The sequence below is a fragment of the Lampetra planeri genome, chromosome 50, assembly GCF_965212315.1.
Source record: "Lampetra planeri chromosome 50, kcLamPlan1.2.h2, whole genome shotgun sequence".
In the NCBI taxonomy this organism is placed as follows: Eukaryota; Metazoa; Chordata; class Hyperoartia; order Petromyzontiformes; family Petromyzontidae; genus Lampetra; species Lampetra planeri.
In genome coordinates this window covers 623,500-637,726 of record NC_136156.1, presented here as the reverse complement: position 1 = coordinate 637,726, position 14,227 = coordinate 623,500, and the positions used below count along the sequence as shown (strand labels likewise).

General features: G+C 51.1%; 1 protein-coding gene across 1 annotated transcript in view; it reads left to right on the top strand.

The window, feature by feature from the left end:
- LOC144734125 (extracellular calcium-sensing receptor-like) overlaps positions 1 to 14,227 on the top strand; it is a 60,435-nt gene that overhangs the window by 44,307 nt on the left and 1,901 nt on the right. Inside the window, exons 2-8 of the mRNA XM_078616192.1 lie at positions 2,048 to 2,312; positions 3,268 to 3,577; positions 4,570 to 5,076; positions 6,160 to 6,400; positions 8,908 to 9,140; positions 10,050 to 10,280; positions 13,301 to 13,424. Coding sequence (XP_078472318.1) covers positions 2,050 to 2,312; positions 3,268 to 3,577; positions 4,570 to 5,076; positions 6,160 to 6,400; positions 8,908 to 9,140; positions 10,050 to 10,280; positions 13,301 to 13,424 — 1,909 coding nt within the window. The 5' untranslated portion in view covers positions 2,048 to 2,049. The remainder of the gene's footprint in view (positions 1 to 2,047; positions 2,313 to 3,267; positions 3,578 to 4,569; positions 5,077 to 6,159; positions 6,401 to 8,907; positions 9,141 to 10,049; positions 10,281 to 13,300; positions 13,425 to 14,227) is intronic.

Sequence of the window (14,227 nt, the reverse complement as noted above, 5' to 3'; positions counted from 1 at the left end):
TTTCGTCAGTTTTCTTTCCATCCTTAAATGTCATCTGAAAAGCAGGAATAAAAATATATACAAGTATTAATAATGACAAGAGATGAATATCAACTTCAATAATTAACAATGAAAAGTTTTAACAACAGTGTTAAAATTAAATAAATGAAATAACCCGATGTGTGTCATGACATTTGGGCCACCCAGTGCGTAGCACAGCCGCCGTTAGGCTACCAGCAAAGCAGTGCTCCGAGCTGTTGCGGGACTGCGCCTTTGCCGTCTGCGTCCAGTGCCGCGCGTGGGAAGCCGCTCCGCGCTGGAACCTCTCGGCGTGCGTCCCCCCCCCTCCCCGCCGCCTGTGGCGCTCCGGCCACGCGTGTGGCAGCTGTGGCACGTGCGCGTGCCACGTGCGCGTGCCACGTGCTCGCGCTAGCCTGCCCAGTGGGCTGCCGGTAGTGAATGCGCTTCAGTGGCACCTTGGTGCTGCCCGCTCGCACGGACAGGTGATGGTCGTCGTGGATGCTGAGAGAGGCGCGGCGCTCGTTGTTAGTGGTGCGACTGCTGTGTTGTTGCGGTACTGGAACAACTGCTCTACATCAAGGTTACTGCACTGCGGTTTTATTTATGCTGTCGCACTGCTGTTCTATCAAATTCGATGTTACAACAGTGTTAGTTTTACTATAAGTACTGTACCAATAATAATTAATAACATGTATAAGTATAGTTTGCAGGTAATTGATCAGTAAAAACTGTGAATTGCTAATTTGATGAAAAAACGTTTAAGTCCTCCACGTAGGAGATGGAGCGATGAAATTATCTCAGCGCCGGTGCTTGCAGGATCGTTACATTGCGGGACTATGAGAGATGGTGACAGCTTTGAGGAGGCCTTCATCCAGCAGTGGATGGATCTTGGCTTCGGACAATGAGCATTTAAGACACTTTAGCAGATTTACTCTACAAAATATGTATTTCAAAGGATGGTAATTTGATTAGAAATAAAGGGTAATCATCATCACCAGATTGACTGTGAACAAAAGTCAGTGGGCCTGGACGGGACGCGCCACTGAAACTAAACTTTCCATTTTGCCAGGTAAGGCCCACTGAACTACACAGCTCTTGTTCAGAAGTGACCTGTCCACAAACGACGTGGCTTATCACGTGGAAATGTAGAGCAGCAGTGCTTTAATATTATCGAGATAAAGCTAATATTAAAACAGGTTAGTGTTTTAATATTAGCTAGATAAAGCTAATATTAAAACAATTGAGTGTTTCCCCTCCTGAATTGAGCATTATGCATTAGTCCTACTAATTATGATAATAGATAAAATAGATAACATCGTGCCTTTCATAACATCTCAAGGCGCTTGACAGCAATGACAATGGGATTGGTTTGGGTAGGAAGTGGCTCACCATAGCCACCAGTGGGCCTTGCTTCAGCAGTGAGACATTACACAACGCCTGTGGGCTGGGACCAATCTCAACATTGCACTACCACTGGTGACTTTCCACAAAGTGGCACTATTCATTTGACCAGCCCCAAAGGGATTGACGGGTTGAGTTGAGAGCCCAGATCGGGAATTGAACTCGTAACTTTCCAAGTGTAAATTGAGTGCTCTGCCACAATGCTCGTCGTGTCTGTTCCCAGCAGCTCGGCTGCATTGACAGCCCTGAAACAGGTTGGGGAAATCTCATGGGGCCTGTCTCATGACATACTCTGTCCCATAATTGAAGCATTCAGCAGATGTAAAAAGTCAAATTGTTTTTTGTTTTGAAGAGAAGATGGGAATGTGCTCATTTCCGATGGAAAGCCCGAAGCTAATCGTCAGATCTAACGCACCATGGATCTCCTTTGTCGACTCGCCGGCTACCTGGCTCCTCGGGACGTTCCGTGTAACAAATAGGCAGCGAGTTGAGCGTCGAGGTCGCGGGCGATGGTCACGTGCCGCGATCGTCGTCATCCGTTGGCGGCGACCGACCGCCTGTTAACGCGGCCGGGGGATCGAGACAACTTCTTTACTCAACTTCGAAATTCCGCTTCCCCATCTCCCCTCCCCTCCTCCCTCCTCAGCGATGGCGCTGGCAGCGAAGGAGCGAGCGGTGCTGCTGGCGCTGTGCTGGCTCGCGGTGGCGCTGCAGCGCGGGGGCGGCGCGCACGCCTCCTCCTCCTCCTCCTCGCCGTCGTCGCCGTCGCGCCCCTCCGAGCAGGAGACTCGCACCAAGCCCGCGTGGAAGGACGGCGACCTGAACCTGGGTGGGCTCTTCCCCATCCACTTCGGCGTGCTGAGCCGCGCCGACAGCCTCACGGTGCGACCCGAGGCCGTGGAGTGCGTCCGGTGAGTCCACACGGGGCCCCCCCTCCACCTCCCCCCTGCCCCGTTGTGGTCTTCGGAAGCTTCATCATCGATGCCATCATCATCTCAAAGGCATGGTCTTTATTAGCAGGGTTCAGCCCGGAATTGTTTTTGGATGGGCGACTGCCGTGCATAACAGGTATTATAGGCATCGTGCGGGGCTACCTAGCGGAGGGCGGTGTAGTTAAATCCGTAATTGTATCGTGGTCAAATAATCACCGCGATGACCAGCACAGCATGGGGAGGCTATCATCCAGATTGACAAAAAGATACGCATACACTAGAAGGCCTGATTTGCCACTTGATATTTTCAGGAACGTCCGCTACGGTGGATCAGAGTAGGGATTATCAGCATAAGGCACTACGACGAGAGTGGACGTATTCATGACAATCCTATTTTCATGCTCCCTATATTCCTCACGCACAGCATTAGAACAAATTCCTATGAGCAGCTTTCGGACAAACTAAGGTGAGATGGATGTGGAGTGTGCCAAAATAATTCCTGGAACAATGTACGTGTTCCGGACTATTCTGGCTGAAATTAAGCACTGGGTGTACATGTACAAGTGAAAAGGATATATTACAACAGATATGAACTTATTCAAGGGGTACACGATTAATAAACACACACTGCACATCTATTTATTTAATCGGTACATAATTGTGTTGTATAATTTTCACCTTATGACAGCAGTTGAATTGTTTAAAAGTGTTTACACTCAGCATGATCTCGTAACGATAAGTAAATAGCTGTAATTGAGCATTAATGGAAGGAGTCAAGCCTTTATTAAACAACTTCTGGAGTAACAGCAATCGATACCTTTCAGTACCCACAACCACCATCGTTTTCTACGAATCTGTATCTCCTGTCTCCCTTTGCAATACGAACACCGCCGCCACCAACTCCACCACCACCATCACCTCGGTCGGGTCGCAGGTTCAATTTCCGCGGCCTGCGCTGGATGCTCGCCATGGCCTTCGCCGTCGACGAGATCAACGCTGACAACTTGCTGCTGCCGGGCCTCAGGCTGGGCTACAAGATGGCCGACACGTGCAACACAGTGTCGAAGGCGCTGGAGGCGACGCTGGGCTTCGTGGCGCGCAACAAGCTGGGAGCCCTGGGCATGGGCGGCGTCTGCAACTGCACGCCGGCGCCGCGCGCCAACACCGTGTCTGTGGTGGGCGCCACCAGCTCCGGGGTCTCCACCGCCGTGGCCAACCTCCTGAGCCTGTTCCGCATCCCGCAGGTTGGTGGCCACGGTTGCCCCCCCCCTCCTGTTTCGCATCCCGCAGGTTGGTGGCCACGGTTGCCCCCCCCCTCCTGTTTCGCATCCCGCAGGTTGGTGGCCACGGTTGCCCCCCCCTCCTCCTTTCTTTTGAGGTTGCCTCTCTGTTCTTGAGCTGGCGCGATGCGTCTTTAGGAGGTGAATGTATCCGTGCATATGTACGCTGAACTTCTTTCGCACCGTGCTTAGCCAACCGTGCTAATCGGAGGTGCCAGGAAAGGATGACAAACTAAACACAACAACAAAAACGTAGCAGGAATCGCGATTGCTGGCCGAAGGGCCTCCACTCAAGGGAAGTCTGTTGAAGGAATCTTTGGCCTACTCTTCCTCGCTGGCCAGACATGGTACCCGTTTATATCGATGGGTAGACCAGAGGTGGGGGGCTTCAAGGAACTTTCTCCATTGTTTCAACCTCCGTACTGCGAGAGTGAACCAGTGACTGCGAGACTACCGACCGAGTGAGTGTGGACAACTCGAGGTTGGTGGGTCTCATGGAGGGATGGGCTACCGTGTAACTGTGCGTTCTGGTTGAGCTTATCTGAGAATGGGCCAGGCCGTAATTTTAGCCACAGTTGTCCAGTGTTGTGCCCCAAAATATATACTGTACACTTCCACCCCTTGATTTGCATCTTTAAAAAACTGTTGTGAAGTTGCAGAGATCGGAGGGGGGTGATGGTTAGGGGGTGGAGGGGGCCTTCAGGAAATATTCCATGAGCAATTAAGCCCTGGGTTTGCCTCGTGTGGCCACCGCGGTGGTCAATACCACCTGCATGCGCCCGTACGCTCCCTGTACGTGTGTACGCACGCTGAACTTGTTTCGCAGTGAACGTAGCCAGCCGCTCTCTGGCAAGGAGACGGTTGTGCCGTGCGTGGCCAGCCGTCTCTGGCGTAGACGGCGTCCTGAAAGCGGAATCGTCACGCCGCGCGTGTGCCCGCCACGCGTGTGCCCGCAGGTGAGCTACGCGTCGTCGAGCCGCGTGCTCAGCAACAAGCAGCAGTACCGCTCGTTCATGCGCACCATCCTGAGCGACGAGCAGCAAGCGACGGCGCTCGCCGAGTTGGTGCGCGAGTTCGGCTGGACCTGGGTGGGCCTCATCGCGTCGGACGACGACTACGGGCGGCCGGGCATCGAGCGCTTCCGCGAGGAGACACTGGAGGACGAGGACGACTGGCCCGGGCGGCGGCGCGGCTACGGCAACGACGACGACAACGAGGAGGAGGTGATCTGCGTGGAGTTCTCTGAGACGGTGTCGCTCTACGACCCGCCGGAGCGGATCCACGAGCTGGCCGACATGATCGCGAACGCGACGGCACGCGTCATCGTCGTGTTCGCTAGCGGCACCGACCTGGACCCGCTGATGCGCGAGGTGGCACGGCGCAACCTAACGGGGCGCACTTGGATCGGCAGCGAGGGCTGGGTGAGCTCCTCGCTCATCGCCCGCCCCGAGATCTTCCACGTGGTGAGTTCACGATCGCAATCGGAATATGTATTTCTACTGCAGGAGGAGGAATCCGATGAGCTGCCCTCAAGGTCTTTTTCCCAGATGTCCAGTAGGGGCACGGCGTCAGAACGTCGCAACAACGAGTTCGTGGCGAGGTCTCTCGCTGAGTTCGTCGCTTCGTGCGTGCGTCCACCGTGCACTTTGCTCTGCTGCCCGCCATGGGACTGTCCAGCTTCATCGCTTGATCTTCGCCAGCAGTAGAGATGAGCACCGCGAATCACATGATTGGAGCGTGCAGACAGTTTAACGTTTTTGAACATGTTTTTTTGCAAATGTACACGTTTGTTTTGGCATTTCTTCCGCGCTTGTATTTCTAACTGAAGCTTTTCTCGGTCACTGGCACACCATAGTAGGCACATGACTAATCCCAGACATGTTTTCCTGGTGATGCACTGCTCACTGTGAGAGTTGCGCGTGGAAATGTCCGAGTCCCATGATGTGAAACTGAAGGCATAAACTTATTCAACTGGAATTGGTAAAATAAGCGGTAAAAATGTATCCATGGAAAAGAACAAGCTGCAGCAGGTCCAACTCACTGCTATTCTTCCACTCCGATGCACAAACGTCTCATTAAATTTCGATTTAAAGCTTTCGTGACTGCAGGGATTCATATTCTTGGTTCTTTCGGTAAAGTCACGTAGAGGGGAAATAATAAAATAATAAAAAGGAAACAATAAAATTCTCACGACGTTTCGATTGCAACACAAGCAATCATCGTCAGGTGTGAAAACCACTTTTGTCAAATTTTCTTGCTGTGGTTTTCACACCTGATGATGATTGCTTGTGTTGCAATCGAAACGTCGTGAGAATTTTATTGTTTTCTTTTTTTATTATTTCCCTTCTACGTGACTTTACCGAAAGAACCAAGAATATAAACGTCTCATTAATTGATTCTCAAAGCCTTTCACGAGGAGTGCAGCCTGTGGCATGGATACCGTGCACCTTCGAACGTGTGCAGGCAACATCAGTTCCACCAGGGTTGGGATCATACCCACGACCTGCTGCATACCAGGTGAGATAGTTAACATCTCGCCACTGCAGGTGGGCAGCACGCTGGGCTTCGTGCAGAGGCCAGGGCACATCCCGGGCTTCCGCGAGTACCTGCAGAAGGTGCACCCGCAGCGCCACCCCAACAACGTGTTCGTGCGGCAGCTGTGGGAGGCCACCTTCAACTGCACGCTGAAGGCCGAGCCGGCGTCGAGCGACAACTGCAGCCGGTCGGGGATCCCCGTCCGCCACGGCGCCAACGAGGACGACGGCTCGTCCGAGAAATGCCCGGAAGGTTCGAGAAACGTAAAAAAAAAGATTTACAACTTCCCATTCCGATGACGTACATGTGCGTCCGGAAGAAAAACTTCAGCAAAAAATAACTTTATCGGTACAGAGGCTCCCACAAGGCCATGCGGGAGGGCATGTGGCACAGTTTGGCGCCAGCTATTGTAGAGTATGGCGGTTATGTCGCCACAGTTATTTGCGGTGAGTAACAACGTTTATAAAAACGACTTCTAGATTTGAAGGTACTACGCCTTCTAGATTTGAAGGTACTACGCCTCTCTAAATAAAATTAACACCGAGCTACTTGTGCATTCCGAGAATCAGAGGTGAATGGGACGCCCACCCTGCAACTTGCAGACGTCTCAGAATGGGCAATTCAGAGTGATGAGCGGGGTGAGGTCGTCAACTCTGGGCGCTTGAGAACCCAATTTAATTGTGGGCGCCTGCCCAGATTGGAAGCCGGCATGTCAGCGTCGCCAACTCAGCACGGAGACTTCTGAGCCACCCCGAGCCACCTCGGCAATTTGGATTGTAGCACAGGTTAGGAAAAGTGGTGCGTAACCGTGGTTAAGGTACAGCGCTTTCTAAGGTGAACATTTGTACTCGGAAGAAATTAATCTTAGCGTGTGGAGCTGAAATTGCAAATTCGAGTTCGACGGTGTTTTCAAATGAAGTGAAGTAGAGGAGGATCAATAGTTACAACCCGGTCGCTATCGATCGCGCCAAACACAAAACACCTTCACGAAATGTCATCGGGATTTTAACTTAAAGTGACAAATTGTAGCTGTCGAGGGCTAAGGCTACTCCTGAAGGAAATCATCAAGACACACCCACAGATCAGCTCTCACTGCGATGCAATGGAGGATTCTATTTCCATTTACTGAACTCGGTTCTTCATTACGTTACATGAAGCACTTAGCTCGCAGCAATTTACATTTAAAATAAGTTAGTTTGCGATTAAAACGCTTGATTAAGGTCATTAAAATAGCGGGCAGCATAAGAACAAATAAAACGAAGATTTTTTGTAAATGTTAATGCCTTTTTTTTACGCGCTTAACATTTGCAAAATCTAATAAAAAATGTTTTATGAGATTAATGAATGTAATTAAAAAAAAAATCATGCACACTGATAAGTGTGATGTGTAACAATTGAACAAAAGTAATTATTCAAAAATCGACATTTATATATCTTAATTGTGCTGTTGGCACCACGAAGCGAGACGCGTCCTCCAGGAGGCCTGCGGTGACGCGGTAGTCACGTGCTCATTGCAGTGTTACTGAACGCAAGGCACCGCGCGCCATTCAAACTTAATGCTCAATTCGCGGAACTGGATGGCGACGCCTCATCAAGGGCAAGGCCACATTGAATGTGCTGTGTTTAGAGCTGGAAGGATGCAAGTATTATGCAAGTTAGTTCAAATTCTTTTGCACCGTACGTAGCCAACCGTGCTAATCAGAGATGTGGGGGAAGGACAACAAACTAAACACAAAAAGCAGTTGCAAAGAAATACGTTTTCTGTTTATATTTAAACGTGCATAGATACAGTGGCTTCCTAATATCGGAATTAAGTAGATTAATGAACAAAATTTTGTAATTAGATATTTCTTTTTTGTGGTCGATTATTCGGGCCCCTTTAAAAATGGCCTCCCGAAGGCGGGAAACCCCCACAAGCCACGGCTAGCGTGATGTGGCTGATGATGCTCATCATCACCTCCCGTCCAGCGGCACATGTGAGAACAGAGGTGAGACTGTTTTTCCCCCAACTATTTTGAGGCCATCCGATTGGTCGAGTAATCTAACCCATGATTAGTAGAAGAATCGATGACTTGAATGATTGGACGGCCCAACTCTCGTTGTGTTTATCGTTGCTTTAATCAACTATCGTACTTGAGAAGCCAACATAATCACTGGTGACTCAACCTCGCACATCAGCAGTGTCAGCTCAGGCGCTTTCACTGACGCGGGTAGTCGGAGGCAGCCGAGCCAGAGTCCCAGCAGGCGGCAGTGCAGGCGGTGGAGCGGCACCAGAGCCGGTGGGCAGCAGGGGCCCAGATGCTGGGCAACGCAGAGTGGCGGGGACTCGGACAGGGGGCTGATATCATGCGCTACGACACCGGGGATAATGCGATGCCACTGTCTGGAGCCATCTAAGTAACCAAGGACAGTGAAACCCGTCATGTTGGAGAATGGCCGACCGAAGCGGATATCACAGAGCTACCGCTGAGATCCCTTCAACTGACCTCTGGTTGACACGAGACAGGGCAGAACTGTTTCACCCGCTCTGCATATGACAGGCATATTCTTGGCATGACATTCAAATCGATTTTATTTGTTTAATTCTCGGGCTGAGACCATCGACTCAGCACACTTGAGAACCCGGTTTAATCACAGGCCTGCATTTGGACCCAGGATCTCGGCGGCCACCACCAACAGCTTAGCGCTCTGACCCTGACTAGCGAACCCAGCCGCCTCGCGTCAGCAGTGTTTCTCGATGCCGTCTTAACCGTCGCCAGGTGTGAAAGGCGCAGCTAACGCCCCGCGGCCCTTCTGCACCGGCCGTGAGAACATCAGCGCGGTGAAGACGCCGTTCCTGGACTACACGGACCTGCGCATCACCTACAACGTCTACCTGGCCGTGTACGCCATCGCGCACGCGCTGCACGACATGCTCTTCGGCTGCCGTGAGGGCGCTGGCCTCTTCGAGGGCGGCAAGTGCACCAACATCCAGCAGCTGGAGCCATGGCAGGTGTGCACGCGGCCAGGGCCACGGGGACACGCGGCGTCGGCAGTCGCGGTGGTGATGAGGGCGGTGGTGGTGGCGGTGGTGGAGAGCGGTCGTGGTAGCGGTTAGCGCGCTGCGCTACGGAGCCGACGGCCCAGGTTCGATTCGTAATGATTATCTGGACCGGTCCTGGGCCTCGCCTATGTTGACTCGGCCTCAAATGAAACCTGGTTAGATGTGCAAACATCGCCACTGGGGAGACAAAGGCAGCCGGGCGTGGTGCTGGCCACCCACTCCCTCGTGTACCGTGCCCGCCTTCATAGGTGCTCACTAACAGCACTTGCCCCAACAGACTGTTAAGTCTATATGGGGGACCTTTGTCTTCGTGGTGGTGGTGCGCACTGCGCTACGAAGTCGGCGACTCGAGTTCGATTCCCATTCACGGCCACCAACACCGGTGACGATTATCTGAACCCGTCCTGGGCCTCCCCTAGGTCGACTCGGCCTCAAATGTGTATCTGGTGCGTTGTGTAAATATCGCCCCTGGGGATACAAAGACGGCCGGGCGTTGTGCTGGCCACCCACCCCCTCGTGTGCCGTGCCAGCCTTCAGAGCTGCTACTCGCTAGCAGCACTTGCTCGAAACGTCGTCTATTATACAAGTTTCCTTTCAAGGCTGCGGTGTTTGATGACGATGTCGACTACTTGGTGAACTGCGCTGCTTGCGCACCACTGCCTACACAGCAGGTTCGCCAAGGTGTTTGTTTAGCAGCGATGGTCGCGATGGGTTGTTGTTTCGCGCCCTCCGATGCACCGGAGCGTCTCAGGGCACTTTGCAAGGGCACCCCCAGCGGCAGCTATCCCTGTGGGCACGCGATCGGTCACCTTCGTGGACACCCTGAACGTAACGAATCGCGATGTTCCTACAACGCAGCTCCTGCGCTACCTGCAAGTGGTGCGATTCCGAAACAACAAGGGCGAGGAGGTGCAGTTTGACGAGAAGGGCGACCCCAGGGGTGGCTACAGCCTCGTCAACTGGCAGCAGTCGCCCAAGGACGGCTCCGTGCAGCTGGTGGAGGTGGGCAGCTACGACGGGCGCAAGCCCTCGGGACAGCGCCTCGTGGTGGACAAGTCGCGCATCGTGTGGCACAACCACAAGAACGCGGTGAGGACGGCATGCGTCTCCCCCCAGGGGCGTGCCTGGTGATGGGTGTGGCTGGGTGTGGGTGGTGATGGGTGTGGGTGGTGATGGGTGTGGCTGGTGATGGTTGTGGCTGGTGATGGGTGTGGGTGGTGATGGGTGTGACTGGTGATGGGTGTGGCTGGTGGGGGGGCCAGGGGGCGGTTATTTTTTTCTCTCCTTTTTTAAGAGGGGAAAGGATGAAGGGGGAGTGGAGAGAGAAAGGGAAAAGGGGACGTGGGGGTGGGGGAAGGGAGAAACACCGCCATAATGGAAGAAAGGGGGGCAGCTAAGCACCTTGAGAGGGAGGGGAGGGAGACCAGGGAATGGGTGAAGTACGAGAGTTGGAGGGGGGCAGGACCACACGTATTGTGGTTAATGCAGACATGATTCCTTGTAAAAGGTTTCAGTTTGGTGTTTTAACATCTTAACACCTGTTATGTTGCCGAAAAAGGGGAAAACCTATTCTCACATTTTGGTACTGGCAAAGGAGGCCCCATGAAGCACAAATAACAAAAGAAACTGAAACACAATCGTCAATAACACCGTGGCCTTAAAAATTAAAACCATATAATAGGTGACATTTCAGGCAATGGGCACATTTCATCACACTTAAAGAAGGGCATCGTGCATGAAAGGGATGTGTTATGAAGAAGGGCCATTGTCTGAATCGTTGCCTATTATATATGTTTTATTTTAAGGCGACAGTAAGGCCCACTGAGCTGTATAGCTCTGTTTCATAAACGAACTTGCCACAAATGATAGCTGAACGAAGTGGCTCATTATGTGGAAATGTATAGCAGCCAAATATACTAAATGCATGTTTATAAATGTGGAGGGAAAAACCGGAGGACCCGGGGAGAAATCCACACAACCACGGGGAGAACATGCAAACTCCAAGTATACAGGCGTCAGGGTTGGGATCGAACCCACGACCTCCTGTACACCAGGCAAGGTAGTTAACATCTCGCCATTGCAGTCGCCCCCCATGATGATATTGCTAAAATAATAATATTGTTTAAAATTTTTGTAAAAGCAAGCTGAACGAACTTGGGTGGGTATACTTAGCTTCATTAAATGTCAGCAATTGGCACAAGAAAGTGCTTTCTATCTCCATCGTTTGAAATAAAGTTCAACTCTTTGCATCGTCAATCTTAACCTATTCACATGCAAATGTGGCTCGCATTCACATGCAAATTACAGTCGCCATTTACGTGTGAATCAGTTGATAAGCACAATGTGCTGATGGCTAAGACCTTTTTATAAAGTATCTCTCGGGACTCGAGGCGTTTGGAAAAGCAGAATATAGTTTAAATGTTTTCTAATGTGTCACTGGGAATAGCTCGTGAACTGGGCAGTTCCATGATTTCGGACCGGCACTTCAGCCACTTTAACAATATGGGTAAACGTCACTCTCATCTTGCAGTGGCTTTGTTACTTGACGGCAGTAATTTGTCCACTTTTTTTGATGAGGGAAAAATCCCCATAAAGTACCGCCATGTCAGAAATATGCGAGATAAATGTACTCCAAAAAAATTCAAGTTGGGATGGTGATGGTGCATCCAGTTCAGAGTTTGCGTGTCAAAAGGATTGACGTATTTCATAAATGAGTCATTTTAACACGTAGGTTTTGGCAATAAATTAGTCATGTTTTCAAAAACTATAATCATCTCTCAAACCTACACACCTTGTGTTTAATAATGATGATAATTTTCGTTAGAAGGCACCCTCAAACAATGGATTTCCGAGTGCCAGCGTGTCATGGAGGGAAACAAATTAGATTAGTAGTCACCGGGCATAGAGAGAGAGGGGCCGTGCTAAACAGGTGGTGAGGTCTTCAGCCGGATTGGACTTCAGTCTGCAGGGACTGCGAGTTCCTCACCTCCGAGGGCACGCAACTCCAGAGCCTGGGGCGCCGTGCGGACACAATCCCGGTGGGGATCACAGCGGAGGGTTGGAGCCAGGACCACGGCCACGCCGAGTCGGGCACGCTCGGTGGACCTCGGAGATCTCGGTGGAGCGTGTGTCGCCATCATCTCCTGGATGTGTAGTGGAGCAAGCCCCGTTTAATCCCTTGAACACAAGTTTATGATTGGGGTGATTTTGAAACGAGTTCACTGTGAGGTTAATATTTGGAAATGTCCAGCTGCGTTCTCTCGTTCATCGCCACCAACAACAACAGTCTTCATGTTTTCTCTTTTCACGATTGTTGAGCGTAGGGCCAAAAATAAGTACAGTCTAATAGTATAACAGTGCGTGCATTTATTGATATCAGCAAGGGATATAGTAGAGAGACAAGTGCTGTGATCTGCAGTGTGGTGGTTGAACACAGTCCAGATGTGACAGTGGGTGGATGAATCCGAGTGAAGTTTACCGGAACAGTAGCCCAGGTGGTCGCAATAGAAGAGTGGTGATAATGATGTGACTGACCACTAGTGTGCAAGTGGCTGGAGTGAACCAATGGGTGCTGAATCATCAATCAACTTGCTGCATGTTGAATTCCGTCACGCACAGCGAAGTAGGAACTGGGTGTTCCATCCCCAGACATGGTCCATGCCGACACCAGACACGTCTGGATAAGCGACCAGCCCAATACGTGCTCATGGGTTTGTGAGTGAACACAGCAACCGTGTAGCGTGACCTGGTTTAAAGGCCGGGGGCGGGGAGGAACAGTCTAAAACTCAGGCAGGGCATGGCGGGGTCAATGTCACACCAACTCTAAACAAACGTTAATCGCCAAACAGCGTGAATCACGATACGATCTGCTTGTATCTATGGTGCGCTCTGCTCCAGCTCTCACCCACTGTGTGTACTCGGCAAGGCAACGAAGCCCATCGCTGAATTGACTTTACAAATTTAGAAAGGGGGGAAGCTTAACCTACGTACACTTCCCTCCACCCCACGCCCCCCGCTGCCACCCATGCTACTGAGCTGCAATGCGGGCATCTGAAACGTTGTTCCACAGAAACTCAAATTCCATGTCTGTGTTGTCTTGTGTTTGAAAGATCCCGACGTCCGTCTGCACCCAGCCGTGCTCTCCGGGGACGCGCAAGGGCATCCTGGAAGGGGAGCAGGTGTGCTGCTTCGAGTGCATTTCCTGTGCAGAAGGAGAGTACAACAACGAATCCGGTATGCTGCTGTGCGCCAGGGCCCATGCGCCAACAGTTCCTCCTTCGCACGAAGGGTCAACCCCGCGGAGCGGTAGCACAATGGGCGACTGGGGATAATTTGTCGGGCCAATAAAGCTACGGAGTCCGCACCTCCGATTAGCGCGGTTGATTAATAAGAATAAGTTTTACCCTTTCTGGCAATACAACAGGTGTTAAGATGTTCAAACACCAAATAGAAACCTTTTGCAAGGAATTAAGTCTGCATGAACAACACGTACTTGTAGTGAACATGCAAACAAACATGCTCTGAAAATATATCCATTGTCTTTGAAACTGATTGGCCTACTCCAGAAGGCCTAGTCTCACCAGTGTCGGACCAGAGAATTCCAAAAGGCGAACAGCACAAAGACAATGCCACTATCAGGGCATTTATAGCTCAGGGTGAGCAGCTACAACATGGGACCTTTTTTTCCAGTATCAAAGTATAAAAAAAGGTTTTACCCTTTCTGGCAGTGGTGAGTGCCTTTTGAATCCAGCGACCTGAATATGCTTCCGAGCCACGGCTAAAACCAGTGGCGCGTGAAATATGAACAGATCCTGGCCTGCCGGCCTTCACCAATGCGCACTGGCCAGCGCAGTGAACTGCGGTCAAACAACCTCCGTGACCAACACAATGTGAGGAGTGTTCATCCAGCAGTGGATTGACATAGGGCTGTAACATATCTTTTTTAATCAATATTGTAGCAATGTTACTTAAACAAATGGCGTTACATTGACTGACAAAGATACGTTTGTCTCCTCGTAGTTTTTCCTCTCGAAAGC